Consider the following 15,543-nt stretch of genomic DNA (forward strand, 5'->3'; position numbering starts at 1 on the left):
AAGCTGAATCCAAGCAAGACGGAGGTGCTCAGTGTAGGGGCTCAGAATCTGAGGTATGAGTTTACACTCCTCCCGGAAGGAGCAGGTATGCAGCTTGGAGGTACCCCTGGGTCCAGGCCTCACCCTGGTATCTCAGGTGGAGGCTGTGGCCAGGAATGCTTTTTATCAGCTTCGGCTGATTCAACAGCTGCATTCATTCCTAGAGGAGGATGACATTAGAACAGTGGTGCACCAGCTGGTAACCTCCATTCTTGACTACTGTAATGCGCTCTACGTGGGGTTGCCTTTGTACGTAGTTCGGAAACTTCAGTTAGTTCAAAATGCAGCAGCCAGGCTGGTCTCCAGGGCAACTCGGAGAGACCATATTATGCCTGTTTTGAAACAGCTGTACTGGCTGCTGATATGTTTCCGGGCAAAATACAAAATGCTGATTATTACCTTTAAAGCCCTGAATGGCTTAGGTCCAGGTTACCTTAGAGAGTGCCTTCTTCGGTCTGATCCCCACCACACGCTAAGATCATCTGAGGAGGTCCATCTCCGGTTGCCACCTGCTCGTCTGGTGGCGACCCAGAGGTGGGCCTTCTCTGTATCCACTTCTAGATTGTGGAATGCGCTCCCTGCAGAAATCCGTAATTTGAATTCTTTATTGGCATTTAGGAGAGCCTTAAAGACCTACCTGTTTGGCCTGGCCTTCCAGGGTTTTAAAATTGTTTTAAAGGGTTTTTAATGTATCGGGTTTTTATGAGGTTTTGAATTGTTTTGTTTTATTTACTTTTTTAGCTGCTTTATTGTGTTTTCAAATTTTCATTCCCAATCATTGATTGATTTTAACTTTTTAAAATGATATTTGTGAACCGCCCTGAGCTATTCTGTAAGGGCGGTCTAGAAATCGAACAAATAAATAATATATATCTGACTGAAAGAGCTTGTAAACTGCTTCTTTCTTGAAACACCATAAAATCAACAAGTCAGCAGCTGACATCCAAATTAATGAAGGACTGGTGCTACAGGAGAAGTACTGGTGTAGTACCAATGCTTCTGAAAAGTTCCAGGAGCTTTTTCAGATGGCGACTTTACTGCGACTTTACTTTGCCGAGGGTAAGTGTGCATTCACATAATTACCCTGAAGTCTGCGTAATATTCCAGATATTTCACTTCACACATGATTCAGGTTTCCCCCTCTTTACCAGAACCTATCCTGATTCATGTCCAGGATAAAAAAAATCCTTTCTTGTGCCATAGTATCTGTTATACCCGAAACTCTCAGTAAAGCCTTGTGGTAAACTCGCGCTAAAGCCTGCTATCTGCAGTGCCTGCAGGAGGCTTTACACACAGGGCTTTACTTTGAATCTCCTCCCGAACTGAGTGGGCGAGTCCACATATTAGCGGCATTTATCCTGAAGTAGCTGTGGACTACCAGGGACCAGTACAGTCAGGACTCCGTTTCCCCCCAAATCAAGGCTGCGCATATTGGCTTATCCCAAAGTATGTCTGGCTTAAAAAACCCCTCTAGTTTCAGCAGCTTTTGAATAAAATCCAAGGCTTCTGTTATGCACCACCGCTTCTCCTTGGTGTGCAGAGTGGCCATGCCCGTAATTCAGAGTTTTTCAAAACTCAATGAAGAATTTACATAGGCTTTGGATATGCAGAATGAGTTTAACCTGAGCCTTTTTGTCTGTGCTGATTCTATTAGCCTGCAGTTTTCTTCATGACAGAGAAAGCTCTGATATCTGCTTTAAACTTCCCTGCCTCTTAAATTGTCTGGGGTGTGAGTGTGTGGGTGGGAAACTCACAAAGGCAAGGGTTAAGCGTTCTGCTGTTTGTTCGAGCTTTTGCCAACTTGTCATGCCTGTCTTCCGCTCCTCCGTAGCTCAAACTAACAACAACAAAAAAGCTCTCTTGCTCTCCTCCTCTCTGATGTGATTTGTGATTGGTTGGAGGAAAAATCCCAGAGTAAGCCAGTGGGAACGCCCAGGAAAAGATCTGCCAGGGAGGAGCCAACCCTATGTGAACTGTCAATTTAATTCCCCAAATTAAACATCTTGCGAATTTGCAAAGCAGATTCGCTCATCAGATACCCCGCGGCATGAGGCATGTGTGAATAACTTCCCAGGCAAATGCTGCACTGGTACTTGGTGGAGAGTGCACATTTTGATGATCTTGACTTCCCTGAGGGCTGCACGCACACACACACACACGGCACAGATATATATTTTTGAGCGGCACAGATTCTGGGGGAAGGAAAGGTTGTCACAATTTGACCCCTTGCTGCATGAGTGAAGGAGCTGAGTTAGTTGAACTCTTCAGAAGCACCAGTGCTGCTCCTATAGCACAGGTGCTTCATTAGTCTGGGTGTCAGCCAGTATGTCCAACACAGATATGTCATTGTTGCTTTGTTGACATCACCCTCTGCCATAGTGCAGAGAGAAAGGTAAAGCAACAGCAGCTATGTATAGAGGGCTTTGCTCCTGATTTAGAAATGAGTTGTTTGTATGTTTTGCATCTAATTTCATCATGACCACTGAACACTGTGTGACATTATAGTACATGTTAGCATTATTTTTTGTTTAAAATATAGGGATTCTTCTAGAAATCCACAATATCTGTCTGGAATGTTTGAATGATTATCTACTATCGTCTGAACATTTCCTGACTTTTTGCTTTTAATCCACTTGAGTAGGAAACTGTATTTACCAAAAATAAGTTAACATGTCTTGATTGTCAGTTTTATTTACATTTCTGTGACTGATTTTATTTTATTTGCAGGCAGGTAATTGAATTATGTCTTGTTCTTTTAGTTTAATGTAGTTTGAGTTTGGTCAGTACTTTTATCCCAGGAAAACTTACATCAGTTTATTTCTTGAATTGTTCCGACTTTTAGCACACAGCTCTTTGAAGGCTAATTTGATCCCTTTGTAGACTCAATACATCTTCTAAAGCCTAGCCTTTTTCTTGAGTCTGGTACACATAAGTTAAGCACATTAGAGAGCTGAATTGGGTGCTGGAGTTGATGCTCTCCTGTTGCCGATCCCAGTAGTTAATTAAGTTGTAGTTGTGTTCACCACCGATGATGTCCTGTTTTTGTTTTGTTTTTTCATTCTGGTTTTTTGGGCAAAGTGTTGTGCAGTGTTGTGTATTTCCTAGCACTGCTGCCAGTCCTACAACTTCTGAAAGCTGTGCAGGTGCCTTTGTTTGTGCCAGCTTCTTAGCTTTATGTTCCTAAAGGTTATCAGGTGTACTTTATCAGCCAGTCATGTATAGTGACTTCACATGATCCACTCTCACAGAACCTGGTGACATTTTGCCCTAATGGCAAAATAGTGCATTGTTCAGATTGCTGACAATTTGGCAAAGAGAGTGAATGAGAATGAAGAAACGTACTGATCCTGGTAAGAAACGTGATTCTGGTAAGACGGCAAAATTGAGATAAGCATTTGATAGCAGGTTCGTTAAAGCCCTTAGTTCTGACTGTCAATATGGTTGCATTCAGATGTAATGGGTAACCAGAGGTAAACATGGCTGAGGTTTTGATTTTGGACTCCAGTTGCCAGAGAGGGAAGCCCTTCCCTTCTACTTGGCCTATGAGGCTGATCCCAGCCAGCTCCATAGCCAGACTGTGGGGAAAGTGTTACCATGTCAGTGGGGCAACTGCGATTGGCCACCATCTTGAAGGGGCATGCCGAGTGCAATCATGCATTTTTTGAGTGCTCTTGCCCTCGACAGGGAAAGGACATTTAAACCCCTTTAAATGCCCTGCCATGCCAGATCTTCTTCTGCCAGCAATGGCACAGTACCCTCCCCAACAAGTAGCTCTGCACCCTGAAAGCACCACACACAAGCATGAATTCTCCAGTGGTTTTGGGGATGGGGTGTGGGATGGGATTCTGTTTGCATTATGTCAGGGGAGGGGAAAATCCACATTTGCTAGTAGCCTAGCCATGTGTGCGGCTGTGGAGTGGGCCAATGGGATGTATATTTTTACAAATTCAAAAATCCTGAGTCTGCTCCATTTTTGTGCCATATGCAGATAAGAGGGTATGGGGAATTGTGGGAGAGGGCACTTTCCCCAAACCCCAGGGCATCCCCTTTTCCCCCAAAACCCCAGGGCAGCAGGGTCAACAGCAAGGGACACAGGCAAAGGTACACCTGTGCACAGGTGTGGATGGACAGGTGGGGACACGTTTCCAGGAAAGCAGTCTCGGGGGTACCCCTGTCCACTGCTTCCCAACAAACAGCAAGAAAGCACAACTTTACTTAGAGAACCCATGGCCTGACACTCTTGTAAGTGGGGACAGTCTGTGTGGGCTTTGGTACCCATTACAGAGGAAGAATCACTCCAAAAACTGGATTGATCCTGATGCTCCTGCTCATGAGTAAGCCAGGGTTGTAAACACCTTACCCCAAAGGGAAGTGGCTGGTCCCATTTCCCCACCCTTTCTCTGTAAAAAGCAGAACTGATCCCCCTAAACTTCCCCACCCTCTACCCCTGTGCAGACTTCATGCAGCCAAAGATTTCCAGAAACTCCATGTGTCATTGCCTGGACATGTGCACATGGTTTGGGGTGTGTGTGTGTGTGTGTGTGTGTGTGTGCGTGTGCACAGCCCGGAGACACTGGGATAAACTTTTAAACCCAGTCATGATCCTGGGTCCCAGACCATCATCACACTGAATGCAGATCTGTGGGCGTGGGGAATCATGAGAAGATGAACCGCTGTTCTCCGGCCACCCTGGGACAGAGGAGTGGCCATACTGGGGCAATGACAATGCTGCACATGTACAAATAGTTTCGCTGGCTGGCAGGGGTTATGGTTTTGCAGCTGCTTGTCCGTTGTCCCCAAGATAAGGAAAGCAGTCGCCAGGGTACTCCTACCCACAGCTCGTTGGCACACAACAACCTGGCTTTATTTAGAGCACCCATGGCTTGACACTCTCATCAGGGAGGTGTTAATGGGCGAAGGGGATGTTTGCTGTCTGTCTTCATTTCAAATTTGACTGGACAATTCTCCCCCCTCCCCTCTGATTGTCCTCATGAGTTTTGTGGGGTGTACCCATGGCCTTTTCCTCTCATGTCTAGACAGTGAGCCCTGGGTTGGGTGGCTGTATCTTTGAAGAAGGATTTCATTTCATCTTGTACTGGCCCAAGTGACTGGCCTTGATCATAAGAAAGCCTAGGGTGCATGAGCCCTGCAAAGGGGAAGGGGCTGGGCTCCCCTTCCCTAACCTTTCAGTGAAAAGAATAGAACTTGGCTCCTCAGGAATCCTTGCTGGGGGACTGCCTTTCAAACCGCGCCAATAGCACCCCCACCCAAACCATTTGCATTTTCTTTGTAGACACCGGGCTCCAGTACAAACTCTTAAACCCATTCAGAATTCTTGGGTCTGGCCCAGTGTGCCAGCGTATGAAGATCTCTCGGTACGGGTATCAGCAGGAAAGGAGATCTCTGGTTTCCAGCTGCCCCAGGACTGTGGCATCATCTCTGGGAGGTGCAGGCAGGGGTGCACATCTCCACATGGGCAAACGGGTTGGCAAGTGGCACATTTTTGCAGCAACTTGGCCACGGTCCCCAGGACATGGAAAGCTGACTCTGGGGGTATTCCTCCCAATGGCTGCCATCCACAAAGCAACCTTGCTTGCTTGATTGATAAATTTCTATACCAGCTTTCATTAAAAACAATCTCAAGGTGTTTCACACAAAAACTAAAACAAGACTTCAAAAATTACATAGTTAAAATGCTAACTAGCATATAAAAATACGTATCTTATTAAAAGATTTAAAAAAACAAGCACAATATAACCATAAAAAATACATAGCAGCAATAGAAACAATCCTATAAAATCCTGGGCGGGGGGGGGGACCTTTCAACTAGTGCAATCCAAATTTTTAAGAGCTGCCCTCCAAGTCCCATAACACGTGTCAAATGCCACCCTACTATGATTAGAGACAGGAATGATGAAGGTGGAGGCTAGAGTATGGCTGGCCACCCTTATCTATGGGGTTAAATTAGCTCTCTTCTCTTATGGACTGCCCCCCCCCGCCCCTGACTCTACAGGACTCTTTCATATCTTCTTGGAAAAGGGCTATCCGGACCAAACTGACAAGCTTGGGATTCTCCCTTCCCCTTTTACTAGCTATGGGATACGACCAGGCCAAATATGTGCTAATTTAAAGGATAACAGACACAGAGCACCAAACAGGGTCCCAAACTTCCCCACATCGGAAAGTTCAAGATACTTCTCCTCTCCTGCTGCGTATCTGTCATTGCTGGAGGTCCCAGCCCATAGGAAGGCCTTCACTTTTTGCCATGCCCTCCCATCAGCTGTTTTAGAAGGCAAGTTCAGGAAGATTCTTCCTGCAGAGAGACTGTGTTATTGTGACACAGGGCATAAACCACAGCGCACATTCTCTTTTGCCCCTTTTACAGACATAGTCATGCCAACGTTATTTTATACCTTTGTGCTGCTCTCGGATGAAGACCCCATCATTTCGTACAACGCTGCAAAGTTCTGTGCCGCAGTGTGCAGAATCCACAGGGCCATGAGAGCTCCTGCCTAGAGGGACCGTGGGCTGAGCCTACATAATCCAGTCTTAGTCTCAGCTTTCACATAACCTATTGTATCCTGTAACGCTATTGTAACTGCATACTTTAAATTTTTTTCTATGTAACTTTAAACACCCTCAACTCTTTGTGTACTCTTAAGTACCCTTCTGGTCTGCTGTTTACTAGGATGTGGACTTTTCTCTAATAGACAATCTTAGTTTTAAATTTAAATCTTATTTTACCTTATTACTACTTCATACTTTTATAGTTTCATAACAGTAGTTTTATATTTTATATTTTGTCTCCCATTCCCTGCTTGTATCTCATGTATCTTATTGTTCTTCTACTGGTCTAAGACCGAATAAAGGTGATTGATTGATTGAATTTTTAAAATAACATTTAAAAAAGCAGAGGGCCAGGACAGAAAGCTGGAGCATATACCTGGCTGCTTGGGACTTCCCTTTCAATGGGTCTCCCAGGGAGGAGGGATGCACTAGCAGTCCAGAGGCAGCAAATTGCAGAGGCAAAAAACTATAGGGGACCAGAAACCCTTTTTGTTCTATTGCAAAATATCTAGAGGGCTACCACCTTGTTCTACTTGCTTGGCACCTATCTATACAGGTTGCAGATCTATCTCATATTGGAGTAGCATTTTTAAAATTGTATTGGCGCAGAAATTTTATTTTCATTAATATTATACACTCAACTACTGATTTATGGGAAGCTCTAGAGCATTCTTTTTGTGTCTTCGAGCCAGACAAGTATGTTGCACTTTGTTTTATAGTTTCTCTGAGAAAGAGTCCTGTCTAGGCTTTAGCTTGCGTAAAATGTTCCTTCCAGAATCTTAACTTACATGAAGCAGACTCACTCAATATGTCATAGTAGGCTTCAGGAGATGTATTGGCTCCTACAAAGGTATCAAATTAGCCTTAAAAGCACTTTGTGTTATAAGTCAGTGAACAATTTGAGACCTCTGGTGTTTTGATTGAAGTCTGAGTGCAGCATGAGATATTTTAGAAACTGTATGATGCTTTTCTTCTAGCTATTTCAATCCCAAGATTTATCCCCCTTTTTAGTTTTTAAAATGCCACCACTCATTTGCTCATTTTACTCATTTGCATGTAAATTTATATTTTATTTTTTAGCACTAGCTTACGTTCTATAATAGTAGACAGTCCTTTTGCATTTTTATGTGGTGTAGGGATTTATTTCCATTAAAAATATAGACATGCATACTGTATTAGGTTGTGTTATGACAAATGCTTTTGTTTTCCTATCATTAATGAACTAATTTCACAGCTTACAAATTTTGTTAATGAATAGAAGCAACTGGACCTTTTGTGTAAGGTTTCTTGAATCTGTAGCACAGAGGTATCGTATACTGTACAGTGGATTGTATATCCACTGTCAAGTTGCTTTCTCAAGTTAAGAACGAAGGGTAGATGCTTAATAATATATGTATTAATAATGGGAATGCCGCCTAAAACAGCTTGCCTGTGACAGGTTATCTCTGACCCAACATGTTGTGGAAAGCTATATACTGTATTTATCCTTTTAATTTGGTCATGAAACTTCATGTCCCTACCAAAGTAATAAGGAATGTGGAGTCATTATGTTGCATATCTTATGTGGAATCTTATAAACAGAATAGGCAGGGGTATAAGGGTTCAAAGAACCTGGGCCCGCAGCTCCTGAGGGCTCCCCAGCTCCACTCCTCTCTTCGGTCTTCATTATCTCCCTCACACTGAGGGGCCGCCATTGAGAGGGGTGAACGTGAGCCCCCTCTCCCCTAGCGACACCCCTGAGAACAGGGATCACAGTGAAGGTGATTTCAGTGGCATCCCTGTGGCCAGGGCTTTCAACAGGATTTTCTGGGCCACTTTGAGATTGTTTTACTGAAAAGCTGTGTATAAATTGAATGAATAAATAAATAAGAATGTATTCTTCACAGGAGTTCCTTGCTATTATTACAATTTATAGTTCTCCGACACATGGCTGCCCAGCTATTTCTTCTCCCACTCATACACACATGCACACACAAATGGTATGAAAGGTTGAGGGGCATCCTGATACTATGTATGGTATATTTACACAAGCATAAGTCTTATTAATTTCTTTGGGATTCTTCCCACATATGCATGTGGTCTGGTGCAGCAGATTCTCCTGCTCCCTTCTCTATTAATGTTACATAAGCCATGCGGCATATGTAATATTAGTCCATGTATGATGGGTGAAGCCTTTTGTTTGCTGTTTATTTTTCTATGTAAACCAGTTTGAGAATGTTTGTTGAGCAACAGTATATAAATATTCATAGTAGTAGTATTCTCTAAGTACTCTCTAAGCAGCTATTTCTTCCTGTGCATCCCCTTCCCATCAAAGCAGATGAGAGGTAAAGAGGTGGGGGAAAGAATGGAGACAGGTATTCATCAAGTCCTTGAGGGCAGGGCGGGGGGAGAGAGTTTATGTTCTGTATGCCCCAGCTTGAGAACCTTCAGAATTCTCCACATGTGGAAGGAGATGGGGAAATGTTCGTGAGAGGAGAAAATTGGATAGCCAGGCTCTTAGTAGTATTGTTTTTCTATAAAAAGCCCCGTGCAGCTGATCTGTCGTATTACTGCTTTTTCCCATTTCATAAATATTGGCAGAAAGGATATGTGTCTTCCTCCCCCTCTCTGCTGTCTGTCACACTCTTTCAATTTGATGTTTTCACAGTGTTGATTACATTCTAATTTCAGACGGATGCCGCACTAATGTATGATGCTGTTCATGTGGTGTCAGTGGCCGTCCAGCAGTTCCCACAGATGACTGTCAGTTCATTACAGTGTAATCGGCACAAGCCATGGCGCTTTGGGACCCGCTTCATGAATCTCATTAAAGAGGTACGTCACTAACAAAATATCAGTCTTGCCTTTCTCTGTCCTCTGTAGAAATTCCAATCTGCAACTCCTTTTGCTTTGAAACTTGTAGCCAAGATAAATGTGTATGCTTGCAGACAATTTACATTCAAAGGTTAAATGGAAAAAAATTAAGGAGCAAAATGCTTAATAAGCTGAATAATTCCTAACAGGAAATGTTTTGCTATGTGATACCTTGTGCTGTTAGAGAATAATAAAAAAGATGATAAATATACACAAAACAGTTTCATTCCTTTCTCTATTCATTCCATGCCTGTCTTTGCTAAATTATTTTCAATTCATCAACTGTGTCCACACATCCTCCACATGAAATATGGTGTCAGATGCTTTAGTAACGTCCACATTTATGAGTTAGATTGGTTTCTTCTCAAATAATGTAAGACAGCCCTGTTGGATAAGGCCAAGGCCTATCTAGTCCAGCATCCTGTTTCACACAGTGGCCTACCAGATGCCTCTGGGAAGCCCACAGGCAAGAGCTGAGGTCATACACTTCTCCTGCTGTTGCTCTGCTGCAACTTGCCTCTTAGGCTGGATGGCCTATAGCCCTCAGACTAGTAGCCCTTGATAGATTTGTCCTCCATGGATTTATCTTCTTAAAGCCAACCGGGCTGGTGACTGCCATCACATCTTGTGGCAGAGTATTCCTTCGGTTAATTATGTGTTGTATGAAAAAGTTGGTCCTAAATTTTGCTGGTCCTAAATTTCTTGGCAGTCAGTCTCAGGGGATAACCCTTGGTTCTAATAAAGAGCGGAGGGATCCTCTCTATGTAATATGGCATGTGACAGACAATAGACTTGAAGAGCAACTCCTCACTTAATTTTTGTGTGAGAGAGGAAAGACACTTTTGGGGTGAGGAAATATGTTAGATATGGATTATTGGGTTTGGCAGATGAGAGTTTAGTAACATGGAGGACCACCTCCACACACAAATGTTTAGGGTGAGATCTGATATAGTGTATATTTTTATTTATTTAAATTTTGTCATATATATTAGGATAATTTAAAAATAACTGTTATAGCTATCTTAAAATATGATGCAATGGAATTTTCCAAGCTAGTAAGCATTGCCAGTTAACTGGTTTGTTCTGACAGGCAATGTTATGGGTTCAAATTCCAACTCAGTTCTAAAGTCACAGTGAGCTGTTGGGGAAATAATGACATCTTAAGTCTCATATTAAGTACGATCTTAAGTGTTATCACAGTAAGTGTGATCTTTCTAGATCACACCAACTTCAGTCTGCTTTACAGGCTAGTTCTCTTTTCCTGCCCAAGGCCATGTGCCAGGAAAGACTGGGGTGGGGGAGAAGTCAATACTAGGCCAGTTGAAATCTGCAGAGGATTTTAACCTGCACTCCCCTGCACACATGGTCTCACCCAACCCAATTCCTGACCAGGAAGGAATCTAAGGAGCTGGCCTGGCTCCTGGGAGCCTGGAGAAGTTTCCTAAGTAGCTAGTTTTCTGCTTGTTCTGGGATAGAGCATGAATGAGCTGCTTCATCTTTTTGGAAAAACCGAGCTTTCTGGTATGCCCCACCACTTCTTCTGCGATGTGTGGGGGGGACATTGCCAGTTATTTGGCTTTTTTCAAAATTCGCACTTTCGCAAGGCTAAATTAAGGCGAGTTTGACAGCTGTGTTAGGTATGGTCTGCTCTGAGTAATTTGCAGTTGTGAGCCCTGGGGGCGGGGAGGGGTTGTGGCAAATTGGTGAAATTCTGTGGAGGAAGTCCAGGAGGGGAGGGGAGGGAGAAATTCCTGAGTTAAATTCAAGCCTTGCTAGTGCTGCTACTCCAGTCTTTTGGCTACTTTTAATTCATATATGAGTCTCTGGCTTCGTCGTCTTGAAGCCTGGTTACAATAGGAACATAGGCTTTACAGATGCAGATGTTGTTGGAGGATGCCTGGAACTTAACAATAGAGACTACAGGTTCGATGTAACCTGAGCCCTTTGAATCTGAGCTGATTCCATGAGGCTGCATTTTCCTTCATCACAGAGAGAAAGCAATGATTTCTACTTTAAACTTCCTTGGCCTCTTAAATGGTCTGGGGTGTGGGGGAAGGGCATGAGGTGATGAAAGTGGTCACAAAGGCAAGTTAATTATAAAAACCAGCAAAGATTTGGGTCGGATTCGGCAGGCTTGGGTTAAATGTTCTGTTGTTTGATCTGGCTGCTTGGCAACTTGTCTCACTGGTTTTCCACAACTAGCTGTCAAACTAACAACAACAAGGTCTCTAACCTCCTCCGCTGGGATGTGATTGGTTGGAAAAAAACCCAGAGCAAGCTATGGGATGCAGGAAAAAGCTGTGTGCAAGCTGTGTGTACACAGGAAAAAGGTCCACAGGGAATGCTGACAAGATGTGAATGGCCCATCTAATCACCCAAATTAAACAGCTGTGAATCTGCTCTGAAGCACATTCTCTCTTCGGATACTCTGAAGCATGAAGCCAGGTCTGAACATCTCCCTGGGAGAGCAGGAAAACCCCTTTCTTTTGCACTGAGACCTTAGACAGCCAAGGCTTTGCTTCCGTTTGAGTCTGCTACACAGCAGTGCTGCCTGTCTCTGTTACGGTCCAGGCCTGATTTATATACCAAATATGCTCATTAGCTAGCATACAAAATTAGGCCTGTCCCATAGTGTCACCAAGTGACCAAGTTCTTTTATATAGTGACCATGTAGGATCTGGGTGCAAGGAAGAAAGGGGATCAAACCACTCCTAAAAGGATTCAATGGGCTTTATTGAGTATAAAAGAATAACAACATCAATCTAGCTGAGCAGAAAGCAGAACATTCTATAACAGTATTTCAACCCTAGCCAGCACCAATATTCACCCAGTGTTCCTAACTAACATATGTGTGTGTGTGTTAAATCTTCCTAGAGCCTAATACAATTCAGATACAGACGGAAAAGGGGGGGGGTAAGGAAGGCTGAAGGCTAGCATGGTTTGGGGAGATCAGGAATTAGTAGAGGAAAAAGGGGGGGAGGAGAAGGAGGGGAAAAGATGGAGGGATCCAAGGCTTGTAGGGGCAGCATATTACCAGGACCAGAGACTTGAGAGAGGTGGATCTCTTCAGCTGAAGGAGCAAGGCTCTTGGCTGGAGACAGGAGCTTTTGCAGTTTGCTCAGATCACGGCTGAAAGTCAGAGCACCATGGCTGGGGAAGTCTTGACTTCTCACTGTGCAGTAGAAGTCACAGACAGCTCCTGTCCATGGACAGAGTTCCTGCTTGTTGCCCCGCGGCTTAGCAGCAAACTCTGGGATTGCTTGTGAGCAGATCTTGCATGTAGGCACAAGATGCTAACTCTCTGTCCAGTAGCCTCATTCTTTATAGTTGTATTTTCCTTTGATCTATTCAAATCTCATCTTTTCCTGGGTCCCCAAAAAGGGGTGACAATGCTGTTACCTTCTGGATAATGTCTTTTAATTATTCAGGATATTGGCCAGTCCAGAGAGATCTGAATCTCATCTTCTGTAAACTGTGCGCTTAGAAGGGGGGGGTACATTGCCCAAAGCAAATCTGCATCTCTGAGCTGAAAATGGGCATCTTCCCAGATTTGCCAGCCTATCCCCAAAAGGCGTTAAAGTGTTAGTAAGGTAAGAATTATAGTCTATAGGTGTTTTCTTTGTATGCATCTACCTATGTTGAATTTCTATAGAGAGCAATTGAGTTAATCATTGACAAGGATTAACGCTGACTTTTTGCAACAGGAGAGGGGAGATCAGCCTCTGGCCTCTTCCACAGACATTATCTGGTAGTGAGTCACATTTTAGCATTTGGATTGTTCGGGCCTGGCTTTTGTGCTTCCTTGAGTACCCATTTCACAATACAGTGCTGGATCACCTCTTCCCTCACAGACCAGTTGAGATCTGGGGTGTCAATTCACCCTGAGTCCAGGTATTAATTCATTTCTTAATATAAAATGAAATCAGACACAGGCCTGAATTCCACATACTTCTGGGTTGGTACCTTTAAGTCTAAGGCTGGGGTACATGGGCCCCAACATCTCCTGAAAGGATGGAAGGGTGGTTGGATGGGGGAATGGAAGTACTTTTTCACACTGGAGAGCAGCAGATGCCACCAGGTGGGGAGGTGGTAGATTTATTAATGTTATATTCATATACTGCCCTTTATCCTAAGACCCCAGGCTGGTTAACAACAAGATTTAAAAAAAATCAATTAAAACAGAATAAAAGGTGAAAAATTTTTAAAAGTCCATTGGCTAAAAATTAAAAGGGCAGCCTTCACTTTTCTTCCTGAAAAGTATGAGGTTCCCCTGCCACCACTGCAGTCTTTAGGGGTGAGTGTGATTGATAGTTCTTGTCTAGCTTTACACTTACTGGCTTTCCCCCCATGGAATTGATGAACCAGAAAAGAGGAGGTGGAAAAAACATGTCAGAGGAGAGTGAAAGGAATAAAGAAACTGGGGACAGGGCACGGTGGCATGTGCAGCCCACCCTCGCATGCAAGCTTGTAATACCGTAAGCAGCGATGGGTTGTGCATTCGCAGTTCTTTTCAAGCATCTTTCTTTGGTAACCTTTTAGAATATATTTTAGAAAGTACAAATAGCAATATGACAAATATTTGCACATTGTTTTTCAACAAAAGTTCCCAAAGTGGTTGACGTAGATAGATAGATAGATATAAATAAGTAAAACAGCTGCCTGTCCTCAAAGGGCTCGCAATCTAAAAAAGGAACATAAGATAGACACCAGCAACAGCCACTGGAGGGATGCTGTTCTGGGGATGGATAGGGCCATTTGCTCTCCTCCTGCTAAATAAAGAGAATTACCACTAGAAACGTGCCTCTTTGCTCAGTTAGCATGGGGACTAACTATGGGATCAATTGACTAAAGTATTCAATTTTACAAACCTTGGGATTACCCCATTTATGTAGACAACTTTCTCCTCAACGGTGATTTGATTTGCTGCCAGGCATATCAATGCAGGCACCAACTTTGCTATTAATGGGATTATTATTATTATGAGTATCTGAAAGAAGAATGTGGAGATAACTTAACTATATCCAATGTATGTTCATTATTTTGTTCTTTTGGCTTTTCATTTTCTTTCCCTTTTTAAGAATGAAATAAAATTAGCAGGAGATGTAACTCATTCATAATACTTGCAGGAAAGGCATGGAGTCAAAGTTTTTATACTAAACATCACATAGTGTAATATTTGTACAACTTAAAAGCTGCATGTTCTCACAATCCCTTTCTGTAGCGCACCTTAGTGATTTGTGTTTGCCTTTTTTTGGAGGGGGGAGAAATTTTAGATCACTTTTTAGTGTACGGAAGGACCTTGATGTTCGCGGGGGTTCCGTTCTTGGCTAGTACCGTGTACACCGAAACCGTGAATATGGAGTCATTAAGTCTATGGCATCATTTTTATTTATTTATTTAACACATTTATATACTGCCCAAAATGCAAGTTTCTGGGTGGTTTCCAACAAATCATGGGGGTTAGGTTCCCGATGCCTGAAAACTGCCCACTGAAAATGCCAAAAAGCCCCCCCCACAAAAGGCAAAATAAAGGTAAATGGGCCCTAGCATGCACTGTGGGCCTTCAGCGTTCAGCAATGGCACTCCAGGACCCAAAGTCCCAATTCTTCCATGAAAAATTGCTGAGGAAAAAATGCCATTTTCAATTAAAATGAGCCATAATGGCTTCTGCACTCAAAATGGCCACCAGATGTGACCTCCAAGGTCATTTCTGGCCAAGGTCATTTCATGTGAATACATGAGGTTAACCCTTTTCCCCCACATATACTGAGGTCGGGTGCCAGTTACCTGACCACGGATAAGTGTTATGTCTAGGTCATGTGTTGTCTTTTGACCCTGACAGTTCTCTGTTTGAATGGCTGTGCAGTTTCTAATCCAGTATTGATTCCATCTGCTATGAAACATGGCCAGCTTTGAGTATGTAAATTGTAAATTGTGTGATCTCAGAGGGATTTGCAGTTGAGCAGAGCACTGAGCAGAGGTGCCACTGCATATCCTCATTTCTCTAAAGCCAGCCAGGCACTCTGTTGTGCTCAAACTGGCAGGATATATTCCTCACTTCCACTTTTGTGCTCCATCATTGCT

The 15,543-nt window shown here is 43.3% G+C and overlaps 1 protein-coding gene across 7 annotated transcripts in view; it reads left to right on the forward strand.

The window, feature by feature from the left end:
• The window catches only part of GRIK2 (glutamate ionotropic receptor kainate type subunit 2), an 808,572-nt gene that overhangs the window by 410,795 nt on the left and 382,234 nt on the right, over nucleotides 1-15,543 (forward strand). For all 7 annotated transcript variants that reach the window (XM_053299652.1, XM_053298872.1, XM_053301185.1 and 4 more), the window contains exon 7: nucleotides 9,277-9,420. In XM_053299652.1, the coding sequence (XP_053155627.1) occupies nucleotides 9,277-9,420 (144 nt within the window). The remainder of the gene's footprint in view (nucleotides 1-9,276; nucleotides 9,421-15,543) is intronic.

This window comes from Hemicordylus capensis, chromosome 1 (assembly GCF_027244095.1).
Source record: "Hemicordylus capensis ecotype Gifberg chromosome 1, rHemCap1.1.pri, whole genome shotgun sequence".
NCBI lineage: Eukaryota > Metazoa > Chordata > Lepidosauria > Squamata > Cordylidae > Hemicordylus > Hemicordylus capensis.